This window comes from Ceratotherium simum, chromosome 13, assembly GCF_057802395.1.
Source record: "Ceratotherium simum simum isolate JZ-2026a chromosome 13, ASM5780239v1, whole genome shotgun sequence".
Taxonomy (NCBI): domain Eukaryota; kingdom Metazoa; phylum Chordata; class Mammalia; order Perissodactyla; family Rhinocerotidae; genus Ceratotherium; species Ceratotherium simum.
In genome coordinates this window covers 55,659,612-55,682,947 of record NC_141912.1, presented here as the reverse complement: position 1 = coordinate 55,682,947, position 23,336 = coordinate 55,659,612, and the positions used below count along the sequence as shown (strand labels likewise).

General features: G+C 39.9%; 1 protein-coding gene across 17 annotated transcripts in view; it reads left to right on the top strand.

Moving 5' to 3' along the window:
* Positions 1 to 23,336, top strand: part of DST (dystonin) — a 432,349-nt gene that overhangs the window by 154,293 nt on the left and 254,720 nt on the right. Inside the window, exon 1 of one of the 17 annotated variants that reach the window (XM_087438743.1) lies at positions 21,009 to 21,138. The exons of the other annotated variants lie outside the window; for them this stretch is intronic. Within the exon in view, the coding sequence (XP_087294869.1) occupies positions 21,072 to 21,138 (67 nt within the window). The 5' untranslated portion in view covers positions 21,009 to 21,071. Of the gene's footprint in view, positions 1 to 21,008; positions 21,139 to 23,336 lie in introns of those variants that run through there. 17 annotated transcript variants of the gene reach the window in all.

Below are 23,336 nucleotides of genomic sequence, written 5' to 3'. Positions count from 1 at the left end.
AATCTTCTTCATTTTTAAACTCTAATGTGTGTCAGCTCTCAGACAGTTCTGAGCTTTTAGTTCACATCTTTTGGCCAAAATTTGGTTAGGTAGAAAGCAAGCTGATCAGGCCATGGTTAGGGCATTTGGTGCCAGGGTGGTTATGAATAACAGCAAGTATCATGTCGCTCGTACAGCAGTGAGGTTTAACTCCCTGGACTGCAGTACCTACTTCAAGACATCTTCTGATCAATGCCTGACAGCCACATTGACCTGCATGTGCCGCTGGATTTCCCATTTAGTAATTAGCCAGGAGAAACCATTAAAAGAGTCTGTTGCCATTAAGGACCATGTCAACTTCTTAATCTCTCCGTGCCCCCAAGAAAGGTTGTAATTTATGGAAATGGAAATATTTCTTTCTTTTTTAATTTTTTAGCTGCTTCTGTTATGTCATTTTAGGCAGAAAGAGTGAGTTGCCAATATTATAATGGAGCAAGATCTTACCATGTGGAGAATGTGGGTGAAGGGTGCGTGGAGATTCTTTGTACTATTTTTGTGACTTTTTTGTAAGTCTGATATTATTTCAAAATAAAAAGTTAAAAAAAATCAAAATTGCAAATATAGTATCTATAGGTAGATTTGTAATATACAATAATTGCAAATCTTCATGGGTTAGGATGGATTTTACTTGAATTTAGGGAATGTTATTGTTTCTTGTGTTTTAAAAATGAGAGCCTGTCACTTTCCCTAATTAAGAAATTAAGACAATTGACCTTTCTATATGTACTGAACTCATTAATTAAGTCCTTTTTCTATAGTCTTGTTTGGAAGTTTCGTCTTTTTATAGTCAAAAGTCTCATTTTAAGCATAAATTATTCTATGTCTGAATTTTGTAAGGAGTGTGTGTTTATAGAGAATGAACTACCCCCAGTTTTTTTTTTTTGATGATAGCTTTATTGAGATTCACGTACCATACAACTCACCCATTTAAAGTATACAATTCAGTGGTTCTTAGAATATTCACATAATTATGCAACCATCACTGTATTCAAATTTAGAACATTTTTATCACCCTAGAAAGAAACTCCGCACCCTTTAGCAGTCAGTCCCTATTCTCTCCATCTGCCCTGGCCCCTGACAACCACTAACCTACTTTCTGTATCTATACATTTGTCTCTTCTGGACATTTCGTGTGAATGGAATTGTACAGTATGTGGCCTTGTATAACTGGCTTCTTTTTTTTTTTTTTTTTTTTTAAAGATTTTATTTATTTTATTTTTCCCCCCAAAGCCCCAGTGGATAGTTGTGTGTCGTAGCTGCACATCCTTCTAGTTGCTGTATGTGGGACTCGGCCTCAGGATGAACGGAGAAGTGGTGCCTCGATGCGCACCCGGGATCCGAACCCGGGCCACCAGCATCGCAGCGCGCGCACTTAACCACCAAGCCACAGGGCCGGCCCTAACTGGCTTCTTCTATCTTTATTTTCTATGGAACAGGGCCGATTGGTCCACAAGACCCAACTGTTAGCACTGTGGCTTCTACAAAGGTTGGTCCTTCAATGAAAGACTGTTGCTATGATGGAAAGACCGGGGATCCAGCAAGGCATGATTTGCAGATAACCTCTGAGATGATGCTCCCTGTATGTAGGAGAACCATCCTTTGATTTCTTTAGACATCTTGGAATAATTACAGTTATTTGAATCTTTTTTTCTTAGAAAGGTAGTTACAGTTTGCATTATACTGGCATTTATTTACCTGGTAGATAGACTTCAGATTAATCTGTATCCAAATTCTATTTCTGCAGGCTGTGTTTGCATTTGAAATGTTTATGTGGTTCATTTTCATTTAAAGTTTTCACCTTCAAAGGTTCAGAATTAATATTCTCTTGATTTTTTTCTGTTAGAGTAAGGTTCCTTTTGAATCTGTTATATCGTAACTGAAAGGAAGATCTGAAGGCTGTGGTCTTCAGTCGTTTCCCACCTTGTTCTGGGTCCTGAGCCTGGAGGGTGGCTGGGGGCTTGAGCTCTCGTGCGGCACAGCTTCTGGCTTGTTTATTGTCGTCTGTTCTGTAACTTTCTCTAAATCCTTCAGTGATTCAAAGCCAACTGAGAGTAGTTTGCTGGTTAAGCCCTTTAGATAAATAGCCATGAATTGCGTTATTTCTTAAAAATTAAAAAAAAAAATCCTTATTTAAATACCAAACAATTTAGTAATTTAAGTCTTTGTAATACTAGTTAAGAAAGTAAACAGAGAATTTCAAAGCTATGGTGCATACCTTTTTGGTACCTAGGGCCTGTTGTCTTCCCGAAAACATAGTCAGTTCTTCCTTTGAGGATTCCTCTAATGCGAAATAAAAGGTATAGCTTATCGCTTACCCTCCCCTGTCCTACTCCTGGTTTATGAAGTGGTTTTGTAGTCTTTTGTTACATCTCAGCAGTCAGTCCATCAGCAGTGCCCACAGGGTGCTCTGATCCTCCTTTGTCTCTTCATTGCTGGCTCATCGTGTCATTGATGGTCTTTCAGCATCTAGGAGTAAAGGAATCCCCTCTCATTCTTGGACTCTGAAAGTTGTTTAACTTATATATTATAGCTGTCAATCATCAGCCTTCAAGTTATGAAAGCAGCACAGATTTGTTGCAACAAGCAGACCAGTACAATGTCGCTTCCCCTCTCTGCCCATTTTGCCTTTCCTGTGATAACTAGTATTAACACTTTATTGTACATTCTTCCTGTCTTTTCTCATAAAACATGAAACATGTATTTACACTTTTCTTTTTTTTTTTGAGAAATAAGATCATACTTTTTCTGCATTACCACTTACAGGGGAAAGGAAAAGCCAGCACATTATTTCCTAAAAGGCAAAAAATCTTTTAGGTTTTTTCTCAAGTTTGTCAGATTTTCCTTTAGCAGCTAGCATCTGGTTTACCAGAAAGATTTGCTAACTATAAACCAAAGAATTTATACCAGAACCAAAAAGCTAAAATATAAGAGAAATTTAGATTAGTGTATCCAATTGCTTAACTTGCTGTGTTCCAAATGGAGCATCTTCTTCCCTATTAACCTTTTCTCTTTTCGTGTTTTCCTTAACTCAAGACATGGCTCATCAAAATCTAGAAGTGTGGAAATGTAAAGCTTTCCCCCTTCTCCCCGCCCCTATTTGTCTTATCAGCCACCTAGTCCTGGAAGAGTCTAGGGAACCAAGTCATTACTTTGAAAACTTGAAATAAAGGGAAAGAATCAAGCATTTACTTATATGAACTCTGCCTCTACCTCAGGGTAAACAAATATGTAATGAAAAGAAGATTCTCTTTATAGAAATAATTTAGCTTTTGAATGAAGAATGAATGATAGTTAGAATGCTACTGTTTTACAACACCTAGTGCAATCTAGGCAATGGTCATTAATGGCCGCTAACTTAAAAAAAAGAGACAACCAGGTGTGATGTGCTTGAATTTTATCAATCATCTAGATATAACTTCTGATTTACAGGAAATATTAGGAACATGCAAAGTGGCACGATGGGGATGCAGTCACCAAAATTCAAACTGGGAAACCACAGGACCAATCAATGGTCCAGTTACTTCAACAAACAAATCGCAAGGAAATAAAGATAAGAGAAGGAGGGAGAATCTATAGATTGAAAGAGATTAAGGAGACATATCAGTCAGCTACAATGTATTTAACTCATTGAGATCCTGAATCAAAGAAACTGTAAAAAGAAAATAACAGATTATCGTGGAAATTTGAACACTTCGTTTCATGATATTAAGGAAGTTTTTACTGTTTAGAAACACATGCTGAAATATTCATGGATGAAATGATATGCTGTCTGAGATGTACTTTAAAATAATTCATGGTGGGAAAAGAGTGGGTGGGGATATAGGTGGAACAAAGTTGTCTGTGAGTTGATAATTGTCGAAGCTGCAAGATGGATAGATGGCAGCTCATTATACTCTTCTCAATATTTTTGTTAGAATTTTTCTGTAATAAAAATTTCTTTAAAAAAGTAATATTCAGACCTTTCACAGGCAGCTAAATGTACAGAGATCCATCTCGCAGGTGAGGTCTCCTGGAAATTAGGTAATAGACTTGTGTTTCACAACCCACGAACACAACTCTTAATCTCAGTTGCTAAATAAATACCAGTGGAAACCTGGGAGAAAGATGGACCCCAAAGCCCTGGGGGGAAAGCACCGTTGACATCACCTGACCACTGTCCTGTCACCGGTCTGCTCAGTAGAAAGCTCTGCGTGACCCTTCAAGGACCACGCCAGTGTACAGATGAGTGGCATCCTATCCTGTTGGTCCTGGCAGTGGCTGACAGAGACAAGAAAGAGAACACAGCTGTTAGCCTTCTCTTGGGATGGATAGAGTCTCTCATCCAGCGGCAGCAGCTCATGAAATGGCCTAATTATAGTGCCGTTGTATCAAAGAGAATTTGTGGTTTTTCTCTTTAAGTAAATCTTGCCTGTATTCTCTGTTTGTTAAAACCCCAGCACAGTTTTGTACAACTTTTTGGAAGTGAGAGAGAATATTTTGGGATCCGGAGAGAAAACTGTGGAGAGATTAGGTGGTATGCACGGTCATTTAGGGAGAGAGTTGTCCTTGAATTGAAGAGGATCTGACACACACTGAATGTCTGTGTTTAATCCTTGTGTTTCTCAGCTGTTGCTTCCATTTTACAGACCTTTGTGCACTCAGGCTCAGGGAGGGTGAGTAACTTCCCTCTGGTCACCCAGCTGGTAAGTTGTGGAACTTGATTTTAATCTGTTTCAAAAGCCTTTATTTTTCTGAATTCTGCATTCATAGATTTTGATATTGAAGTATTCTCCTCTAGGTACCTATTTCAAGATAATATGTACTTTTGAATGTATTTTGAAATGATCAGACTTTTACAATTTTCTATTAAATTAGTATGCTCTCAAAATTGGTTTTCTTTTTTGTTTTGTTTTGTTTCTTTCCATGAAGGAACCAATGATCCTTTTACATGCTTTGCTTTGAGGAGGTGGAAATCCTATTGTCTGTTGGTTAAAAGAATAAAAGGATAATGATATTATCCAGTGTATACTAAATGATTGGAATATGAAATGTTTCTGTGAAGCTATTAGACTCTTCAAGGATTTGCTTTGCTTGGTTATGAGTAGATGGCAGGAAGGGCCGGTGGAATGAGTGCTTTCCTTGGCCCAGCGTGGGGTCTTTGGGGAGTAGCTGTGATGGGGAGGGGCTTTGGGGCGCGTTCGGTCACATTCGCACAGGCACCTGGAACTCTTTGTTTTTCGGGCTGCAGTTTCTTGGCTGTGTCAGCATCTTTATTGTCTGGGCTCACAAACCCCTTAGTGCACCAAACCAGGAAGGGAAATTGGCAGTGAGCGAGTGACAAAAGGATTGCCCTGTATTAGGGGTTTCTAATGTTCATCAATAATTTTGAATGGAGAAAATATGGCAATAGCTGATAATATAAAATAAATTAGAAATACAGGTCATTCTAGTAGTTATAAAATTAGTTTCTTGATATAGACATTGTTGCTACTTGTGTTTGATGATTTATTTTTAAATACTGGGGTGCATAAGTATTTTTTAAAAGTTTGCTACAGAGATCCTCGCTAACAGTCGCTTGAAAATGATCAACTTTTATTTCTGCTCAGGTAGCAGTCCAGAGGTGGGGAGTCCAGGATGGTAGGCAGCTTACCTCCATGAGTTCTGCCAGGGCTGGTGTGATGCTCAGGGTCATGGACTGTGGTGTTTTAAACCGTGTTGGGTTTCTTTGCTGCTTTTGCCATTGGGAGGTCGGAGTCTTTGTCTTCTCCCCTTGAATCTGGTTGGGCACCTGGCTCACTTGTAACCAGTAGAGTTTGGGGTTAGCAATGTTACATAACTTCTGAAGTTAGGTCAGAAAAGGTGATATAGCTTTTGCCTTGTTCTCTGGGACACTTGCTTTTGGCACCCTGAATTACTGCAACAATGTTTGACTACCCTAAGGTCACCATTCTGCCAGGCCACATGTAGAGGCCACCTGTGAGTGATCTGGCCGACTGCCCCAAACGAGATCACAGCTAATAGTTAGCATCTACCACTAGGTGTATGAGTGAAGATGCCTCCAATGATTCCAGCCTCCAACTGCAAGCCATTCTAGCTGTTGAGTTTTACCAGCTGAGGCCCAGACGTTGTGGAACAGAGACAAGATGTCCCTTTGTGCCCAGTTTGAATTTCTGACCTATAGAATTCATGAACACAATAGAATGATTGTTTACATGGCTGCATTTTGGAGTGGTTTGTTCACAGCAGTAGTGACTGGAGCGGGGACCCCTGTTCCCTCTGTCGTCCTGCTTTGCCAGCCTAGGTTGTTACCCTCACATGGTTCTTAGATGTTTGGCCACCACATCTGCGTCCCAGCCATTTGACTGAGGAGGTACAGAAATAGATGCTGCCTTTCTCTTTAAGGACACTTCCCAGAAGTAGCACAGTCACTTCTGCTCGCATCTCGTTGGCCAGAACTTAGCCAGAACATGGCCACATCTAACTCAAGAAGACTGGGAAATGTGTATTTATTCCTGCCGCCGTGCACCTAGCTGGAAATGAGGGGGATCTCTTTCTTTGAGAGAGAAAGATACATGGATGTGGGAGAAAGTTGTAATATCTGATAGAGTTGTGTTGGCTTGATTAGACTAAATTCTTTACTTAGTACTTTGTAAGTGATATCTATTTCTCTCCTGGGAAATTTTCCATTTCAAAGAGTTCTCAGTAGCAGGTTTGCTGGAAAACACTATTTGGTTGGGATTACAATCAGTTTAATATTAATTCCTATTTTGCAAATTAAAGCAAAACAACTACCTAAAGAGAATGAAATTTACTTCTCTGTTGCGTGAAAGAAGTCCAGCAGGAGGCAGTCCAGGGCGGGCTAAGCACTGGCCACGCGAATACTGGTTAATGCCTCCGGCATCAGTTTTGCCTTGTTCTGGAGCAGCCTTAGGGTGCTGCCGTGTGGTGCAAGATGGCTGCTTGAACGTCATCCGTCAGGTGAGCTTCCCAGCCAGTGGAACAGAGGACAGAGGGTAGAAGAGATAAGGGGAGCACCAGATGTCTTTCATAGAAAATTCCTAGACGTTGCCACACGGCACTTCTGCTTTCATTTCATTGCCCAGAATTCTGTCATTTGGCCATGCCTGCTGAAAGTAATGCTGGGAAGTGTGGTTTTTATTCCAGGCAAATACGTGACCCCATCAAAATCAGGGTTTCTATTACTAAGGAATATGGCGAGAATCATCAGCAGGCTGTCCTACGTACTGTCAACTGGAAAAGAACTGTTCGCTTTGCTGGAACTTGGGCCACATTATATATTGCAACACAGACAGAAAAAGGTTAGAAAATGCGCAGTAAGTTTAGGAACATTTTGATCTACATTTGTGTTCGCATAAGACTCTCAGCTGTTCCTTCCCCATTGTTATAAGCGCTTGGGTTTGTAGGCACATCTGATGTTTACTGACAGACGACACATGGCTGTGTACAGACTGTCACTGTTTTAGCCTCAACCCTCAAAGTCTTTCCTGAAAAAGAACAATCCCGTCTGTAGTACATACATAATAGGGCCGTCTGTCACCATTTCTCAGTAGTCCAAAGTTGCATTGTTTGAGCTTCTGCTTTTCTAAAAGTGTACTCTTTTTTGGCTCCCTGGAAGGAATTTTTCCTTTTGTTTTAGACTTGAAATTGTCTGAATGAATATTTTAGCCATTTCTGGTGCAAGACTGAACTAGTTGTGAGGCTCTGATTCATCCTGTACCGCGTACAGTTGCTGTAGAGCTTTTGTCTTGTTAACGCCTCCCTGAAGGACATACCGTGACTCTTTGCTGTGCTCCATGTAAAGCAACTTTTCTGCCCTGTGAAGTAGGGTTGAAAGATTTAATTCATGATTAAACTTGGAAATGCAGAGAAAGTATTTTTTTCATTTTATAGCTGCTCTGGTTGTCTTCATGAGGAGGTGGAACCTTCTGATTAGTAGAGAAAAGGTACTCAAGTTGGTTCTGTGTTAAAGCTTAGTCTGATGTGGTGGTTTGAACAGTCTCTTTGCTGGTCTGACTCTCCTGGATAAAAAGGCTTGGTTCTGGCGGTAGGCTCCCTCCCTCTCTTTTACTCTGGGCATCTAGGAGGAGAGATTGGCTTCTGCGACCTTGTGTTTCTGGGGAGGTGAGGTGCTCGCACCTGCCAGTGTTTTTACTCCTTTTTAGTACCTCTGCCTCTGGGTGATGCCCCTTCTCTGCCTCATGCCTGGCACCCTGTAGGTCACTGATTTCCAAGTCAGCAGCCAGTGAACTTGGGGCCCGTTCTTGTGGCTCAGGCCACGTCCTTCACTGACTTGACTTCACCTTGGTTCTGGCTGGTGTACAAACCCATCTGAGGTCTGGCTGGGATGCTCAGTGGGATCCTGGCCCATGTGATCTGCTCTACAGCCCTTGCTTCAGAGCCCCTTCTCTTTGCCCAGTGACCTCCCTGGCCACTGCCCCAGCCAGACCCACAGGTACTTCTGTGTCTAGTCTCTACCAAGTAGAACCAAGGATGGCCTCCTTCCCAGGGTCCCAATACAGAGTAGGGCCAGGATCCCCTGTGCCTCCCACATCACCCCTCACTCACGGAGTGCACCTGCCTCTCTCAGGGCCAAAGTCTGGACAAGGGAAATTGATCTAGCTTCTTGACTCCCTCTTTTGTCCCACAGTATACCTATTTCATACCCCACAGATCCCTATATATTCCTTCTAGCTAGTGCTGTGGCTCTGTTGTTACAGCTGCTGGAAGGGGTATCTTTTCTACTCTGGGGGAGAATTCTGTGAGCTTCATGAGGTCACTGATTAAAAGGAGGCGGGGGAGCAGGGAAGAAAGAAAGCAATTTGTAAAATTCTCTCTAGATAACAGTATGGCTAGCAAAGTTATATAGCATTGCTGAATAATCCTATTTTGCAAGTCAGAAGTGATTATCCATCTTTTTGTAGCATTTCTATAATCTGTTTTTTTTAGTCTGGTGAACATTTTATGCCAAAAGGCAAAAGAGAACATGTGAATAATTTTCAAAATATTCTTATTACACTTGCTTTTAAGGTGTGTGAAAATTTTAGTCTTCTTAGAACTTGCCGTCATCTAAGTCAGTGTCTTTGCTGGTAGTGTATAGTAAGAATATGGGATTTTGTGAGCCAAAGACCTGTGTTCAGGTCCTGGTTACCAGCGAGGTGATGCTGGATAAATTGCTCTCATCTGTTAGCGCCTCAGTTTTTTCATCTTTAAATGTAAGTATCTACCTCACAAGTATATGTGAATATAAAGTAGGAAGGTTTTGTGAAGCACCCTGCAAACTCTGGAGTGCAGTGGGATTATATTAATACTAGTTTCCCCATCTCACGCTCGTTCCCGTGTATGTCCTTCTGCTATTGTCCTGTCCACCTGGAGTGCACAGCTCCTCCTCCAGGCCCACAGCCTGTTGTTAATACTCAGGATGGCACTGGTCATGCTGCTCTCAGTTCCTGTTGTACGTGTGGTCAATGGGCTTCCCATTTTGTGTCAAAAATCTCATTTTTTGTTTTATTTCCCCTTGGATTTCAAATGCTTAGATGGCAGGAGCTGTATTTTATATACCTATATTCTATCCCACAACATCCTTATATCACATGCTCATTTTAGCTAGTCGTCTCCACATCTTATATATTTCATGCTTTTTGGGGGTATTTTCTATAGTCCTGGAGACTTTGGAGCCGAAAAAAGTAGGCATTGGTTGGTATTACTATAAGCCAGTGAAATAGAAAGGATAATCCGGTTATATTTACTTTATAATCCTACTTCCTACCTGAGCCCCTTCTGGTTTTGAAAAGTACCTAACCTCTGAATAACTTGTAACTAGCTGAAATTAGTCAGGACTTATGAAATAGAGAACATATGTTTTAATTTAAATACTTTATCCATATGTAGTTTTGACTGTTAGAAAATATTTTTAAATTTTAGAAATTTATCTTGGAACTATGAAGTCATTTCTTTTTATCACACTCACATATTCATGGCTCAAAGATATTTTTTACAGTTGGTTTGTTTGAATCCAACATCTAATATATGTGACATTTTGATTTTGGCGGCCATGTTTACATAGATAGCTCTTGGATCTTCTTAAGGGCTGTATCTTCAGTTGCTGTAATTAAACCATCTCAGATTTCATTTATATTTAGTTAATAAATATTCATGAAACTTCCAGGAGAGCAAAACTAGCGATAAAGGAGATGGTCCATATTCAGAATCATTGAGCACATTCACTCTTAAGGCCCTGTGGTAGATGACATGCTAAGTAAATTAAATTAAGTCTGACTCTCTCAGTTAAGAGCACAGAATCTAAAACGAATGAGTCATGCAGGCCCTATCTGCAGAAATAGAATTAAAAAAAAAAATTATACAAAGTCAGACAAAAATTTACCTTCACTGTAAAGGTCAGTGTATTTTGCTCACACCTTTTAAAAGATCAGCATCTGCAAATAAACTTTATATTTCTTCTGTTGTATTAGTTAATTTCCTTTAAAAAGTTTCACTTCGTAGAAGTTACTGTGCTTCCTCCAGAGGTCACTTGAAGTGGCATATATCACTGTGTAATACTTTAGTTTCTTTCTCATTCCTGTTGCTAAAAGAAACGGCAAGTCTTACTTCTTTTATATTTAAAAATTTCATTCTCAGTAGTATTGAGCAGATTTCTGAAGTGGTTCATGTAAACAAAAAGTTCTGTTGGAAGAAGCAGTACTGTGTTCTTTGCCCTAGGCTGCATTTTGGATCTCTGGGCATTTAACTGGCTTTCGTGTAAGTGGATAATCAGACTTGGTTTTTAGGGTAGCAGTAATCAGTGAGCAAGTGTCTAGTTTAATGTGTAGCCATGAGACATGCCCTGTTCCTCCCTCCAAACCTCATTTTGTTAACTTGTGCTTACTCTTTTCCTGTCTTCCTAAACATCTTCTCCAGAGAAAATGGGTTAACTTAATTCAAAAATGGGTTTCTAGAGGTCCCATTGATAAGTCTGCGGTTACTGAAGTAATGTAGATTAGCAGAAGCCATCAAGGATGCTTCTAATGTTGCCATTACTTAGATTCCCGGAAATGTTTGTGATGAGTGCGTTTAAATCCATCCAACAACATTAAGAGGAGCTACCATTTTATGCTAAGTGTTCTTTTAGCTGCATAACATCCACTATTTCTTTTCTGCCTGTCTACACGTCTCTGAAATGGCTAGTATTTTCTCCACTTTACAGATGAAGAAAATAAATCTTAGGGAGTTTTACTAACTTGCTCCAGCCCTTGAGTTAATGGCAGAGTGGGAGTTTGAGGTGAGTCTTTCTGCCTTCAGAGTTGCTGGCTCTAAGCTGCCTCACTGAGGCTGTAAGGAAAATGCTTCTGTGCCGCTATTTGAAAGTTCTGTTCACTGTTCTCTGTTGCCTTTCTGATAGAGTCCCAGCTTCTTAGCCTGACATATCTTTTTAGGCCTTTTATTCTGGCCTAACCACCCTTGATTGTTCTATATGCGTCCCATGCTTCATCCATGCCTGGTCACCTGTAATGTTCTCGTGACTTTGCCTTCTCCCGTGTCTACTTTCTTTGCACACCCTATTCATTCCTACCTTGTACTCTCCACCTTCCCTGCCCCTACACTAAAAACACACACAAATACAAATCAAAGAAATGAAACAAAACTGATTAAACTCAGCCTTATTCATAGTAGCACAAATTGCTATGTACTGGAAAGTGCCCAACATCCATCAGCAGGCGGGTGAGTAATCAGACTGGTACATGCGTACAGTGTGAAGTACCTGAGTAATCACAGCAACAAATCACTGATACATGCAGCCACATGGATGAGTCTAAAAAATCTTATGCTGAGTGGAAAAAGCTCGACGCAGATTCTATTTATGTGAAATTTTAGAACAAGCAAAACTAATCTATAGTGATAGAAATTGGATTGCCCGTGGGAGGGGTGTGGGATGGACTGCAAAGACACACAAGGGGGTGGAAGTGTTGTATGTCTTGTTTTGGGTGCTGGGTGTAGGATGCAAACAGTTGTCAAAACTCTTTGAACTGAACACTTAGTATTGTGTTATTTTGTTAGTTAAACCTTGAGATAAAAAATAAAAAAATTCAGTCAGGCTAAGCTCCTTTTGCATAGTTCTGTCATAGCCCTTATCACGCAGTTTTGCAACTTCTGGCTTCCAAGTCCCTTCCCACTGGACTGAGGCAGCTGTGTGACTCATTCCATTTTGTATTCCCGTGCTGAGCTCTTGCCTGGCACGTGGTGGGTTCTCAAGAGATGCTTGTTGAATGAATGGAATGCTACCTTATGGGGGAAAAAAATGTGGGTTTGGAAATAGTGGTGGCCCCAGTAAGATGTTTAATACGATCTTTAGGAACATGTAAACCTTTGTTTCATGGGAGATGCAATTCAAGCCATTATTAATTTAGTTAGTCATAGAGATTTGTATACAAAAAAATGGAGACTGAGTTTGTATGTTTTTAGTGATTTGCTTTGAGTTTTTTAGTACTAGATGTCAGGTGATGTCTGAAGTTTAAATTGACCTCATTTCTCTACACCATCCCCTCATTTTTCTTTTGGACTAGGTTTGGGCTGGAGCAAATGCCTGAGTCACACCTCTGGCCTGTGGGGCCCTGAAAGTACTTCCTTATTGAAATAAATTTTACTTTGCAAATTTCATTTCAGTAGCCAAGCAGAGGTTGCTGAATGCGGGGTTGGTTTATAGCTAATGGGCTACATGGTGGTGCCCTGTTCTCTCAGTGGCTTGTCTCTTGGGAAAAATTCTCAGCATTGTAAATGGCTGCCTGAGTCTGGTATTTCACTGTTAGCCTCACATGTTCAAGATGACACGTAGCAGCCAGGAAGGTAAGGTATAAGACATTTTTTTAAAAAGTATTCTACAAATCAAGAGGTTCTAAAACAAAAATCTCACAAGAATCCCTGCTGTGCAACCCGCCCTTCCAATTGTAAAAAATAATATATATTTTCCATGAAGAAAAATTGGAAGAAAATGTTGATATTATAATAGGCATTTTTCATGTCACTGAAACTCTTCAGTATTTAATGAATGCATAGCGAATCATTTTTGTGGCTGCATCATAACTGACTTAATCATTTTTCTGTCTTTGGATATTTAGATTATTTAACATTTTTCTATTATTTGGTAGTCATTAATAATACTTTTATAAATATTGAGTTTTATTGTCAGACGAGAATTGCATTTAAGGCTGAAATGAGTATTTTCTTATATAAATCGTAGTCTGATGTTTGGATTTTCCATAGACTCTATTCCAGAGGTAGTGGAGCAGCAGGGTTAAGAGTGTGGATTGTGGGGCCAACTGCCTTGGTTTGAATCCCAGATTCTCCACTTATCAATTTTCTGACCTTGAACGAATCACTTAACTTCTCAGTGCCTCGGTTTCCTCATCTGTAAATTAAGAATGATTACAGGCATCCACTGTGAAGATATAAAATCCTTAGTTCAGGGCCTGGTACATGATAATTACCATATACATGTCAAGCACTGTACTTACTGTGTCAGCACACATGCATATTATGAACACTTTAAAAACTTCTTTATCAGTATTGCTAAATTCCCCAAAGATTATTCCAGTGGAGTCTCCCATCAACACTTTCTCAGGGTGCCTATTCTTACCCTACAGAATAAGCTATTAGCAAAACTTCCTTATATGCATCTGTTATTTGCATGTTGTTGTTCAGTTTCTCTTCTTCACTCTGCTAGCCCTGATTTTCATTATATAATTCATCTACTCATTAATCAAAGTATGGAAACAGAAAAAATGCATTGACTATTCTTTTCTTATATATATTTTCTCCATTTTTTTTTAGGGGCTAGTATATGACATGTAACTTTCTTATGAAGATAGGTGGAAGGGGCCATGAAATTTGGAAGTTTGAGACCACTGTTCTAATAGTAGACAACAAAGGTGCATAGAGTATTTTTAAAATACCTGGAAGGATATCTGAGTATCCACTTCTTCAAAACTTGCCATTGGTTTTCTAGAAAAAACAGCAAGTGGACAAGGCAAGAGTTCTCTAGAAAGTTGAGGCGTGGAAATGATCAACCCAAGGTGATATTCTCCAGTGGGTGACTTAGGGAGAAGCTCTTTTCTCCTCTGACTGCAGTCCGAGCTCTCTGATCTCCATCTGTTTTACCTTTTATGTTCTGGGTAAGCTGTGGTTGGGAGAATGCGTCCCTGGCTAAAACAGGTTTGAAGATCTTTGCCCCCAAGAGGAAATAAGCCTCAGGGAGAAGGCTTCTGGCACCCAGACGCTTACTAGTGCCTTTCCTGGCTCATCAGAGCTCCTGCGTGCAGCTGGGGCAGGGGTGCGGCGGTGGCAGAGCCCCTCTGGGATGGGTTTGGGTCACCTGGTGTGTGGCCTCTGAAGCCCACTGGGGCATGCATGGGGATCCTGTAATTGAAGCAGTTGCCCCTCAAGCTGTAAACCACATTTAAATAAAAAACTTTGGGTGGGAGGTAATCTCATTATGAAACAAGCCCAGGCTGAAATTTTTCCCCAGTTGTGCGAGCAGTCGTCTTTGGTGTTCCCCACCCTTTGTCCCTGCTGCTAACTCACTCTGTGACTGGCCTCTTGTCTTATAGGCGTGAAAAGTGTTGTGCGTGTGACTCACCCTATAATTTACATTGACTTGAGAAGTGCGGCCTCACAATCTGAAAAAAACCTCTTAAACCATTGATCAGAATAAAAGAGACCACAGCTGTATGAAAGGAGTTACTAAGAATTCTAGATGTCAATTATACCTCAATTGAAAAAAAAAAGAATTCTAGGTCACTCTTTCATGAAGAATGAAATTTGTTAGATGAATATTAGACCATGTATTACGGTGTATTTGGTTTTGTTCCTTGGGCCACAGTGACAGATTCATGGTACCAGTTACTGCTTATCCAGAAAGACTCTGATTAACATTCAAGGTAAACAGAAAAAGAACATTCCATTGTGCAGTAACCTACAGAGTCTGGTACTAGAGAGAGGTGAGAACTCCTGGGTTCTTATTTTTGGCCCTGTATTGATTTACTCTATCACCTTAGCAGAATGAAGAATTTCTCTATACCTTTCTCTAATTTACAATATAGAGGAATTTTATGCAGTTTATTTAGTGAAGGGATCATTTCCTCAGTAGCCGAGGACGTTGTATTTTGGTTTTTCTTTTTCTGGAATTGGTACGGTAAGACGTGAAAGCACTATTTATCTTCTGCCCCTTCCTAGGTTCCTTGATTTTGGAGAGTGTATGGGTTTGAGTCACCCCGTGCCTGGTTCCTGTATAATAGAAGGAAAATCTGGGTCACATCCCAGCTCTGATGCTTCCTTGCTTAGAGAAACCTTGGGCTAGATTAAGTTCTTTGAAATTTATTTATTGATTTTTATTCAGTAAAATGAGGACTGTGATACATAAATATAGTCCTGGTGGGACTGTCATGAGATGATGTGAAATTCTGTAGTGTGTGGCATAGTGACTTTGAGGTTCTTTGTAGGTGCTCAATGCCTGTTTGCTAATTGAAGTGACTAGGAAGCCAGTAGTGTTTGTTGAGGGCCGAATATATCATATTTGTACTATATCATTTTATTTATTGCTTATGATACTACTGTGTGGTCGGTATCTAGGAAGGTATCTGAAGATGGTGACTCTGTTTCACAGATAAGGAATCTTGAGTTTCAAAGAAGTTAAATCATTTTCCTAAGCTGAAATTGCTAGCAGTGTTGATGCCAGGATTTGGACTCAAGTTTATGTAGGTCCTTTATCCTCATACTGACTCCTAAATCAGTTCTCCATCCCCACCACAGCTCTCTCCCATAGCCCACCGAGTGGAGCACGTAGATAATGAACTACAAAGAGGGGAATTCTTTTTGTGTGTTAAGGTCTAACAGCACCTAATTACTTACTGAACTTATGTAGGCGTGTATCATCTAAATAGGGTATTGGTTGGGACAGGAAACAGCGTAAACGTAAGAGGAGATCTGATCCTTTCAGAAAGCGGCAAGTCATAAAATTTCAAATAAATCTGAGAAACTCTATGCATTCACTGTAATTGTGGTTTATATTTTTATCTGAGCTACTGAAGGTCCTACTTCAATAATTTTTGAGGGTATCTTGGATTAATTTGTATTTTAAAGCAAACAGTTCTGTTTTCCTTATATGTAGTACTTATAATTGTAAAAGTTTTTAAAACCAAAGACTTTAAAACCTCAAATTACCTATGGTATCCATAAACACAATAGATTTATCTTTAAATAACATGGAAATGATATTTATTTAATTTGTGTTCATCAATTTATATAATATCTGTGCACTTTGGGATATATTCTTAACCAGATCTCCGAATCTGGAAAGAAAGGCTAAGATAGAAAACCCTAAAAGAACTCTAATTTCTTTAAGTTAGTGTAGAATTGCAGAAACTTTCTGTCCTTAACAGTGACTCAGAAAGGCAGCAGTTAGATCATATACGATACATAAATGTTCTAGCAGTATAACTGTAATTGGACGTTCTTTATGTTCATATGTTTTTAGGATGCTCAGGTAGGAGAGAGGAGATTAAAAGCAGGTTCTGGGGGTTTTATATTCCAATTCTTGGCCGTTCTTTATGTTCATATGTTTTTAGGATGCTCAGGTAGGAGAGAGGAGATTAAAAGCAGATTCTAGGGGTTTTATATTCCAATTCTCGGCCAGTCGTGAGAACAGATACCGGTCAATTCTTCTTCAGTGCAGAACCCGGTGCCTCTTTGTTCCCAGCCACGATACTGTTGATCCACAGCCTCTGCGCTGACAGGAAGGCCCGGGATCTGATAGTTGATTGGGGCGGGGGGAGGCCAGGGGTTGGTGGCAGCAGGCGAGGAGGACACAAAAAGGCATTTGTGGGGAGAGATTTATGGCATCCATTGTTCTGCATCATTTATGCCTCAGCTTACTTAGCACATTCTATCTTTGTCCTGTTTCTGGATTCCTGACAAATGAGGGCAAAACCATACTGCGTTTATTCTGTGGCAGTTAAACTTCCAAGAAGGATGCCCTCCAAGCAGGGTGATTTCGGAATATATTCTCAGTTTTGATTTCCTTTCAGAGACTTTGTACAGCCTCATCATTTTGTATCCCAGCCTGGGCCACCATCCTCTGAAAAGGTGTCACCCGTGGTGCCTCCGCCTCTTCTCCCAACCTCTGGCTCCTCCCCTTCCTCCTCCCCTGTGCCCTGCACTCTCCCTTGTCTTCTGTAGCCAGCAGCCCATCAGCAAACCTAACCACACCTGAAGTGTTGAGCTCTCTTCAGGGGGGTACTCTGGCCTGTGTCTTAGTCTTTTTTCCTGTGTCCTCTGTAGAGTCTACCAAAGTATTGAATACATAAATGAAGAAAAGAATTTGAAACTTTTTTTCTCATAGTTACTATTAATGGTAATACACAAATGCACCTTCCTTGTAAAAGATTCCAACACTCGGTCTAGAAGTATGCAGAATGAAATATGAAATATATCACACCAATCCCCTTTCCTTCCAGCTTTCACTCTCCTCTGTTGAAACTGCTCTTTCTCAATTTGATGTGCATCTTTTATATCTATTTATTATTTTGCATTTTTTTGCTTAACTGTCTATCTTGGGATCTTTTTCATGTTACTCTGTGCAGGTTTTCCCTTATTAATAGTCTATAGGATGGGTGAAGTATAATTCATTCATCTCGTCTCCTACTGACTGACATTTAAATGGTGTCAAATATTTTGCTACAGTAAACATCCTAATCACATATATGCAAGTATTTCTTTAGTATTCCCTACAGGTGGAATTGCTTCAGAACGTTATATGCATTTGAATTTATAATAGATACTGCCAAATTGCCCTCAAAAACGTTTCTGCCATTGTACACATCCACCAATGTTTGGGATTATCTGTTTCTTTGCATTAGTAATTATCATTCTTACAAATTTATGCCAGTATGAAATCGTTTGCTTCATTTGCATTTCCTGATTAGGAGGGTGATGCAGCATTTCCCCATATCTTTACTGGCCATTTGCATTCCTTCTTCTGTGAATTGTATGCTCACATCATTTGTAATTGGGGAGGAGCTGATTAATAGGAGTTATTCATCTATTTTAGTTATTCGTGGTGTGTATTATGTATGTAGCAGGTATTTTCTTTCAGTGAGTCATTTTTTAATTTTAACTTCATTTATATTGTCTGCTCTTACATCAGTGCTCTGTCAAATTTGTCAGCCTTTATATGTCCAGTTTCTTTTGGGTTTTGTAACTTGTTTTGAAACACTCTACCTACCCAACTATTTTTAAAACAGAGTTTTCTATATTTTCTTCTAATGGTTTTGTTTTTAAAAATTTCTCAGTCTCGTTTCTAATATTGTGTAATTTCTTCAAGTACTGTCAAGTGGTATAAATCTGAAGATTTTACTGTAATAGCTTTATGTTTGAAATGCACTGTCAGTTCCATGCCTGTCTTGAAATACCTCCTTTTTAAGCTGTCCTGTCTTCATTTCCTTGGCAGAAGGATTAAGGGTTTTTGAAAGCGTGAAGAGCTTCTTTATGAAGATTATAATTTAGATATGCTAATAACTCCTTTTAAAATGTAGTTTTTAGCCATACTTAGAATACATGCACAGAAGCTGTGGATTGATTATGCTCTGGTCAAGGAAAGACTGCTACAGAAATCGATGTCAATTTTATTTAGATTCAAATTCTAACAAATAATAGTGATAAAAAACCAAAAGCTAAGAAAATCATCAACATTGGGAATTTAAATTGATAAAGACAGTAATAAGAAAGGGACAACCTTGGAACCTTTTTATGCTGTCAATTCTGATAGAAGAGAAAGAATTCTGTTTAAGCCGTGAAGCATTGAACCTTTCACCTACCTCTAGTCACGAGCGGTGTTGGCTGAGGCCACTGTGGGTGAGGGCAAGGGAGGTGTTACTAGGATGAGGGGCAGAGCCCCTGGGTGATGATTGGGTGAGGGCTGCTAGCTCACAGGTGGCCAGGTGGGACTCGACATGGGGAGGGGTGGTGTGTGCACCAGGTCTGATCCTCTCTCTCCCAGCTCCCTGGTCTCCAACTATTCATTGTCCCTCAGTTTCAGGAGCTGGTCTTGGCACTAATCCCAGCTGTTTCTTCCGGCCACTTCTTCTGTACTGGCAGCAATCTCATAGCTTTTCCCTTGCTGTTTTTACTGCATTGTACTACAGAGCCGTTTCTGGCCGTGGTGGGGAAACTGACCAGTTCCCTGTCTTCCCTTCCGCCCTTGTTTTTGCCACACAACTCCACCACTTTATATTTTCTTGCTTTCTTTTTTTGATAAAGCCTTTTGCAAAGTGTTTCCCAATCGTCTTTTAAAATTCACACCTGGTCCTTATTAATAAACACAGACATCTCATCCTCGCCCTAAATTCTGATATGGCCTCTTAGTAAAGCCCTGTGATGACCTTTGTTCCACTCTTTAGAATCACTGACCTGCAGAAGGTGAATTCCATCTTTTGTGTATCCCCACCACTGAAGATTTAGCCCAGCCTCACTTTTTACTTTTTGCTGTTTAACTTAATTTTTAAAAGTTAGCATTTGTTTTCCAAGTATGAAATTATAATATTGACTAGGCTTTTGCAAACTACATCCTCACCCCACTCTGTGCTCTCAGTAGCTGTGTGATCCTGGGCAAGTTGTTTAACCTCTAGGGCCTCAGTTTCTTCTGTAAATGGGCATAATCTTTCAGGGCTGTTGAGAGGTTAATATGCAGTATATGTGTGTTCGATGTGTGTAGCTGAGAATAATACCTGGTACGTATTTACTATGTGCTCCCAAAGTGTTTGCTATATAATCTTTCAGTGAAATAGGTAGGCTCAGGCTCTTCTGTAGAGGAGGCAGGGGCTCTAAAAGACAATTGGAAAGGGAGAGAAAGGAATTGAAGGATACTAAGCAGAAACTTTAAATTGCTCTGCAGAAGTTGGTACAGCTTTTTCATTTATAATGTATTTAGAATGGAGTTAGAAATTGTACATGGATCTTTCAAAGCATATTGGCAATTATTAATCCAGCAGTGTCTTTTCCCTTGGCGTGATGGAATTTGCTGGTTCCCTATTGCTGAAAGTAAGTAGTGGTCTTTTTTTGTTGTTTTGGAGTTACTGTTGTACAGTTTCTCTTCAGGCAGCTCTATTTGTGTAGTGTTTCAGACAAACAGGGAGTGTTGAAGATACTCGATCTGTTGCTTCTTTAGAACAAGCGTTCTCATTTCTTGACATTTTTTTCATTTCTTCTTGCTCAGAAGTGAAGTTCTCATAAATTGGAGACTCCTTGTTTTTCCTGCAATATTAGATTAGGGGTCCTATTGTTTGATGACAAAGAAAAGAAGTGGGTTTTGGAATGAGATTTAAGATGGCCCTTAGGCTGTGGAATTTTAGACTAGTTTCTTAATCTCTTGAAACCTTGGTTTTTACATCTTTTAAGATGAGGACATACCATCCAACTCAAAGAATTGTTGGGAGATTCAAGTGAAAATGTATGTGAAGTATATATAAGGAGATCCTTGGTGGTGGTATTGCCCTTGAAGGATACGTGTCCAGCCTGTAAGGTTGAGCTTTCCAAATCACCTTTGCAGCACACTTATCAGGGGTGAGTTGAACAAGTTAGGCTGGGTGTTGTTTTTAATTGCAGGGGAATCCTGCCTGGGGTGTTAGAGGAGAGAATGTGATGAGCTAGTTCAGCAGTGAAATCTAACATCCTATTGGCTTGCCCCATGGCAAAAAAGAGAATCAAAACTTTCTTTTTAAGTGACTTCGTATGAACAGCTTAAAGATTAAAAAGAGACGTAAATAATTTGGTTTCTTTTTAGTAACAGTTGTATTGTCTCCTACAAACTAGTGGAGGAGGCTGGCTTTGTTAATGTTTGTTTAAAAGGGGGAGTTGACTAGTTTTCAGCTCGGAAGTGGGAGTGTCTAGTTAGTGTTTTCCTTGCTACATAGAAAGTGAACAGGACTCCGACACACAGAGTTTGTACGGAAAGAGTTTAAGGAATCATTGGACAGATTTCCCGCAGAACGATGGGGCAGCTCGAGAAAAATGATCAAGACTGGAACGCAAAGCTCGTGGGGCTGATGTGCTGTATGGGTTAGTAGGATCCCCTACAATGTCACTTCCATGTTTTCAGAACTGAGAACGGAAGGTCGCTCTACCTGTGCAGGTTTGCTGGGTGGGGGTTGAGCAGACTGTGGGGCACCTTTCAGAAATCTGCACGGGTTTGCACAACAACGCCTGAGGCTCCCTGGAGGGAACCTTCCCCCATGTTGCTGTGCATAGGATATGTGTTTAAATGATCTCAGTATTTATTATGTGTGTGATACTAAGTGGGTTTAGCTTTGATTGGATTTTACTGAAAACCAGTCAGTGTAGGTTGTAATAATCAGTGCTCTTTTTTCACACTTAATTTTTTTTGTTTTGGTCAGTAGATCAGCCCTGAGCTAACATCTGCCAGTCCTCCTCTCTTTTCGCTGAGGAAGACTGGCCCTGGGCTAACATCCGTGCCCATCCTCCTCCACTTTATATGGGACGCCACCACAGCATGGCTTGCCAAGCAGTGTGTCAGTGCCCGCCCGGGATCCGAGCCGACGAACCCCGGGCCGCCGCAGCGGAGCGCACACACTTAACCGCTTGCGCCACCGGGCCGGCCCCCACACTTAATTTTTTTGTTTCCAGATTCTATTATTCTTTGCATTCTTTGTCATGATGTATTTTCAGCCATGTTGTACTTTATAAGGTGATCGTAAGTATGTTTTTTCATTTAAAACTTATCTGTAAATGAAATAACTTTCCAACAGAGGAATGTTATAAAACTTCATTCAGAAAAATAACTGGGTAGTCTGTAAAACCAAGAGAATTGGTTAAAATCTCAGGAATGATTTTCCCTTTTTGTTATCATAGCAACATTGCCCTAAATATAAATCTCAGTGTTAGACATCCCTCACTGAAATGAAATAAAGAACCATTATAAGACTTGTAATTGGAAAATTAGATGGTGTAATCCGGAAAAGTCCCTTTTGAAATAACTCCCTTCTGAAATAATGTGTATGGAAAGTGGTAAAATCACAGTCTCCCCAGACTAAAATTATTCCCTGATTGTGAGTTGCTTTCCTGAAGAAAGTTGAGACGCTTAAAGGCCACAGTAACTATTTTCTCATTATTGGAGCATTGTGGGAGCCTTCTAGTGTCAAAGAACTTCCCTGGTGTACTTGATGGGACTCATCTGGGTTCATGATGGTGTAAAAGAAAAGATTCAGGTTGTTACTGTGAGAAAACAGTATCAGAATTTACGAATTTTGTCTCTTATTTAGTTAACTTTATTTTTTGTATGTTACTCATATACTTTAGTTGTAGATCATAATCCCTGGATAGTACCTCAGTATTACGTGCCAAATATTGAGCACGCATTTACATTTTCAGCCATGCTTTTGAGCATCTAGTATCAGCTGCCGCAATAAAACCTCAGTGATCGCAGTAACCTTTTATGGTTGTATTATTTAAGTGAATCTCTCATCTGTACTTGGAGGTGAATTATTCGATTAAATCAGCTTTCTTGATATACCGCATGGGTAAGAAATTAACCAGGAGGGATTGGTCTTTAGAACGTGTATTCTACTTCTTTATGTTCCTTCAAATATAGGACTAGTTTTTTTTACTTTAGAAAATAAGAACTAGATTTTATTAACCATCATGTACCAAGAAGAGAGGAGTTGATACAATACACATAATATGTTAAATTTAATGGGACAGAGTAAATTTGTTACAGTTCATATTACTGTGTGATGATTCAAGAAATTAATAAAATTTGGGGGGATAGTTACAGGAATGACTTAATCTCATATTTTGTAACTCAGTGTGGAAGCTGTCTATTCTTGAATTATAAGGATTTTTAATTAATAATACATTGCAATGTTTTTCTTGACGATTTAACATTAGGGTCCTAGGTTATTAATTGGACAGAATAATATGGGTATTGCCTAGGAAGTAGTCTTTTCTTTTTGTTTCCCTGTTCTGTTTTCTTGTTACTGGAGGCTTAGGAAAGCACTGCTGAAAGTGTGATATGAGTACTAGACTTTGGCGCAGAGGTTCCGTTGTTTGCGTTCACTGGTCCAAAGTTCACATCGCTCAGCAGGGCCAGATTCCCCAGCACCCTGTCTGTGACTGAGGTGTGTTCAGCACTTCCATTTGAAAGGTGACAGTATCTTGGGTAGTGGAAGCAACTCTAGAAGGAATCACAACGCTTGGGTTCTAGCTATGCTCTTTCAATCTGAAATGATTAAATCAGGGTT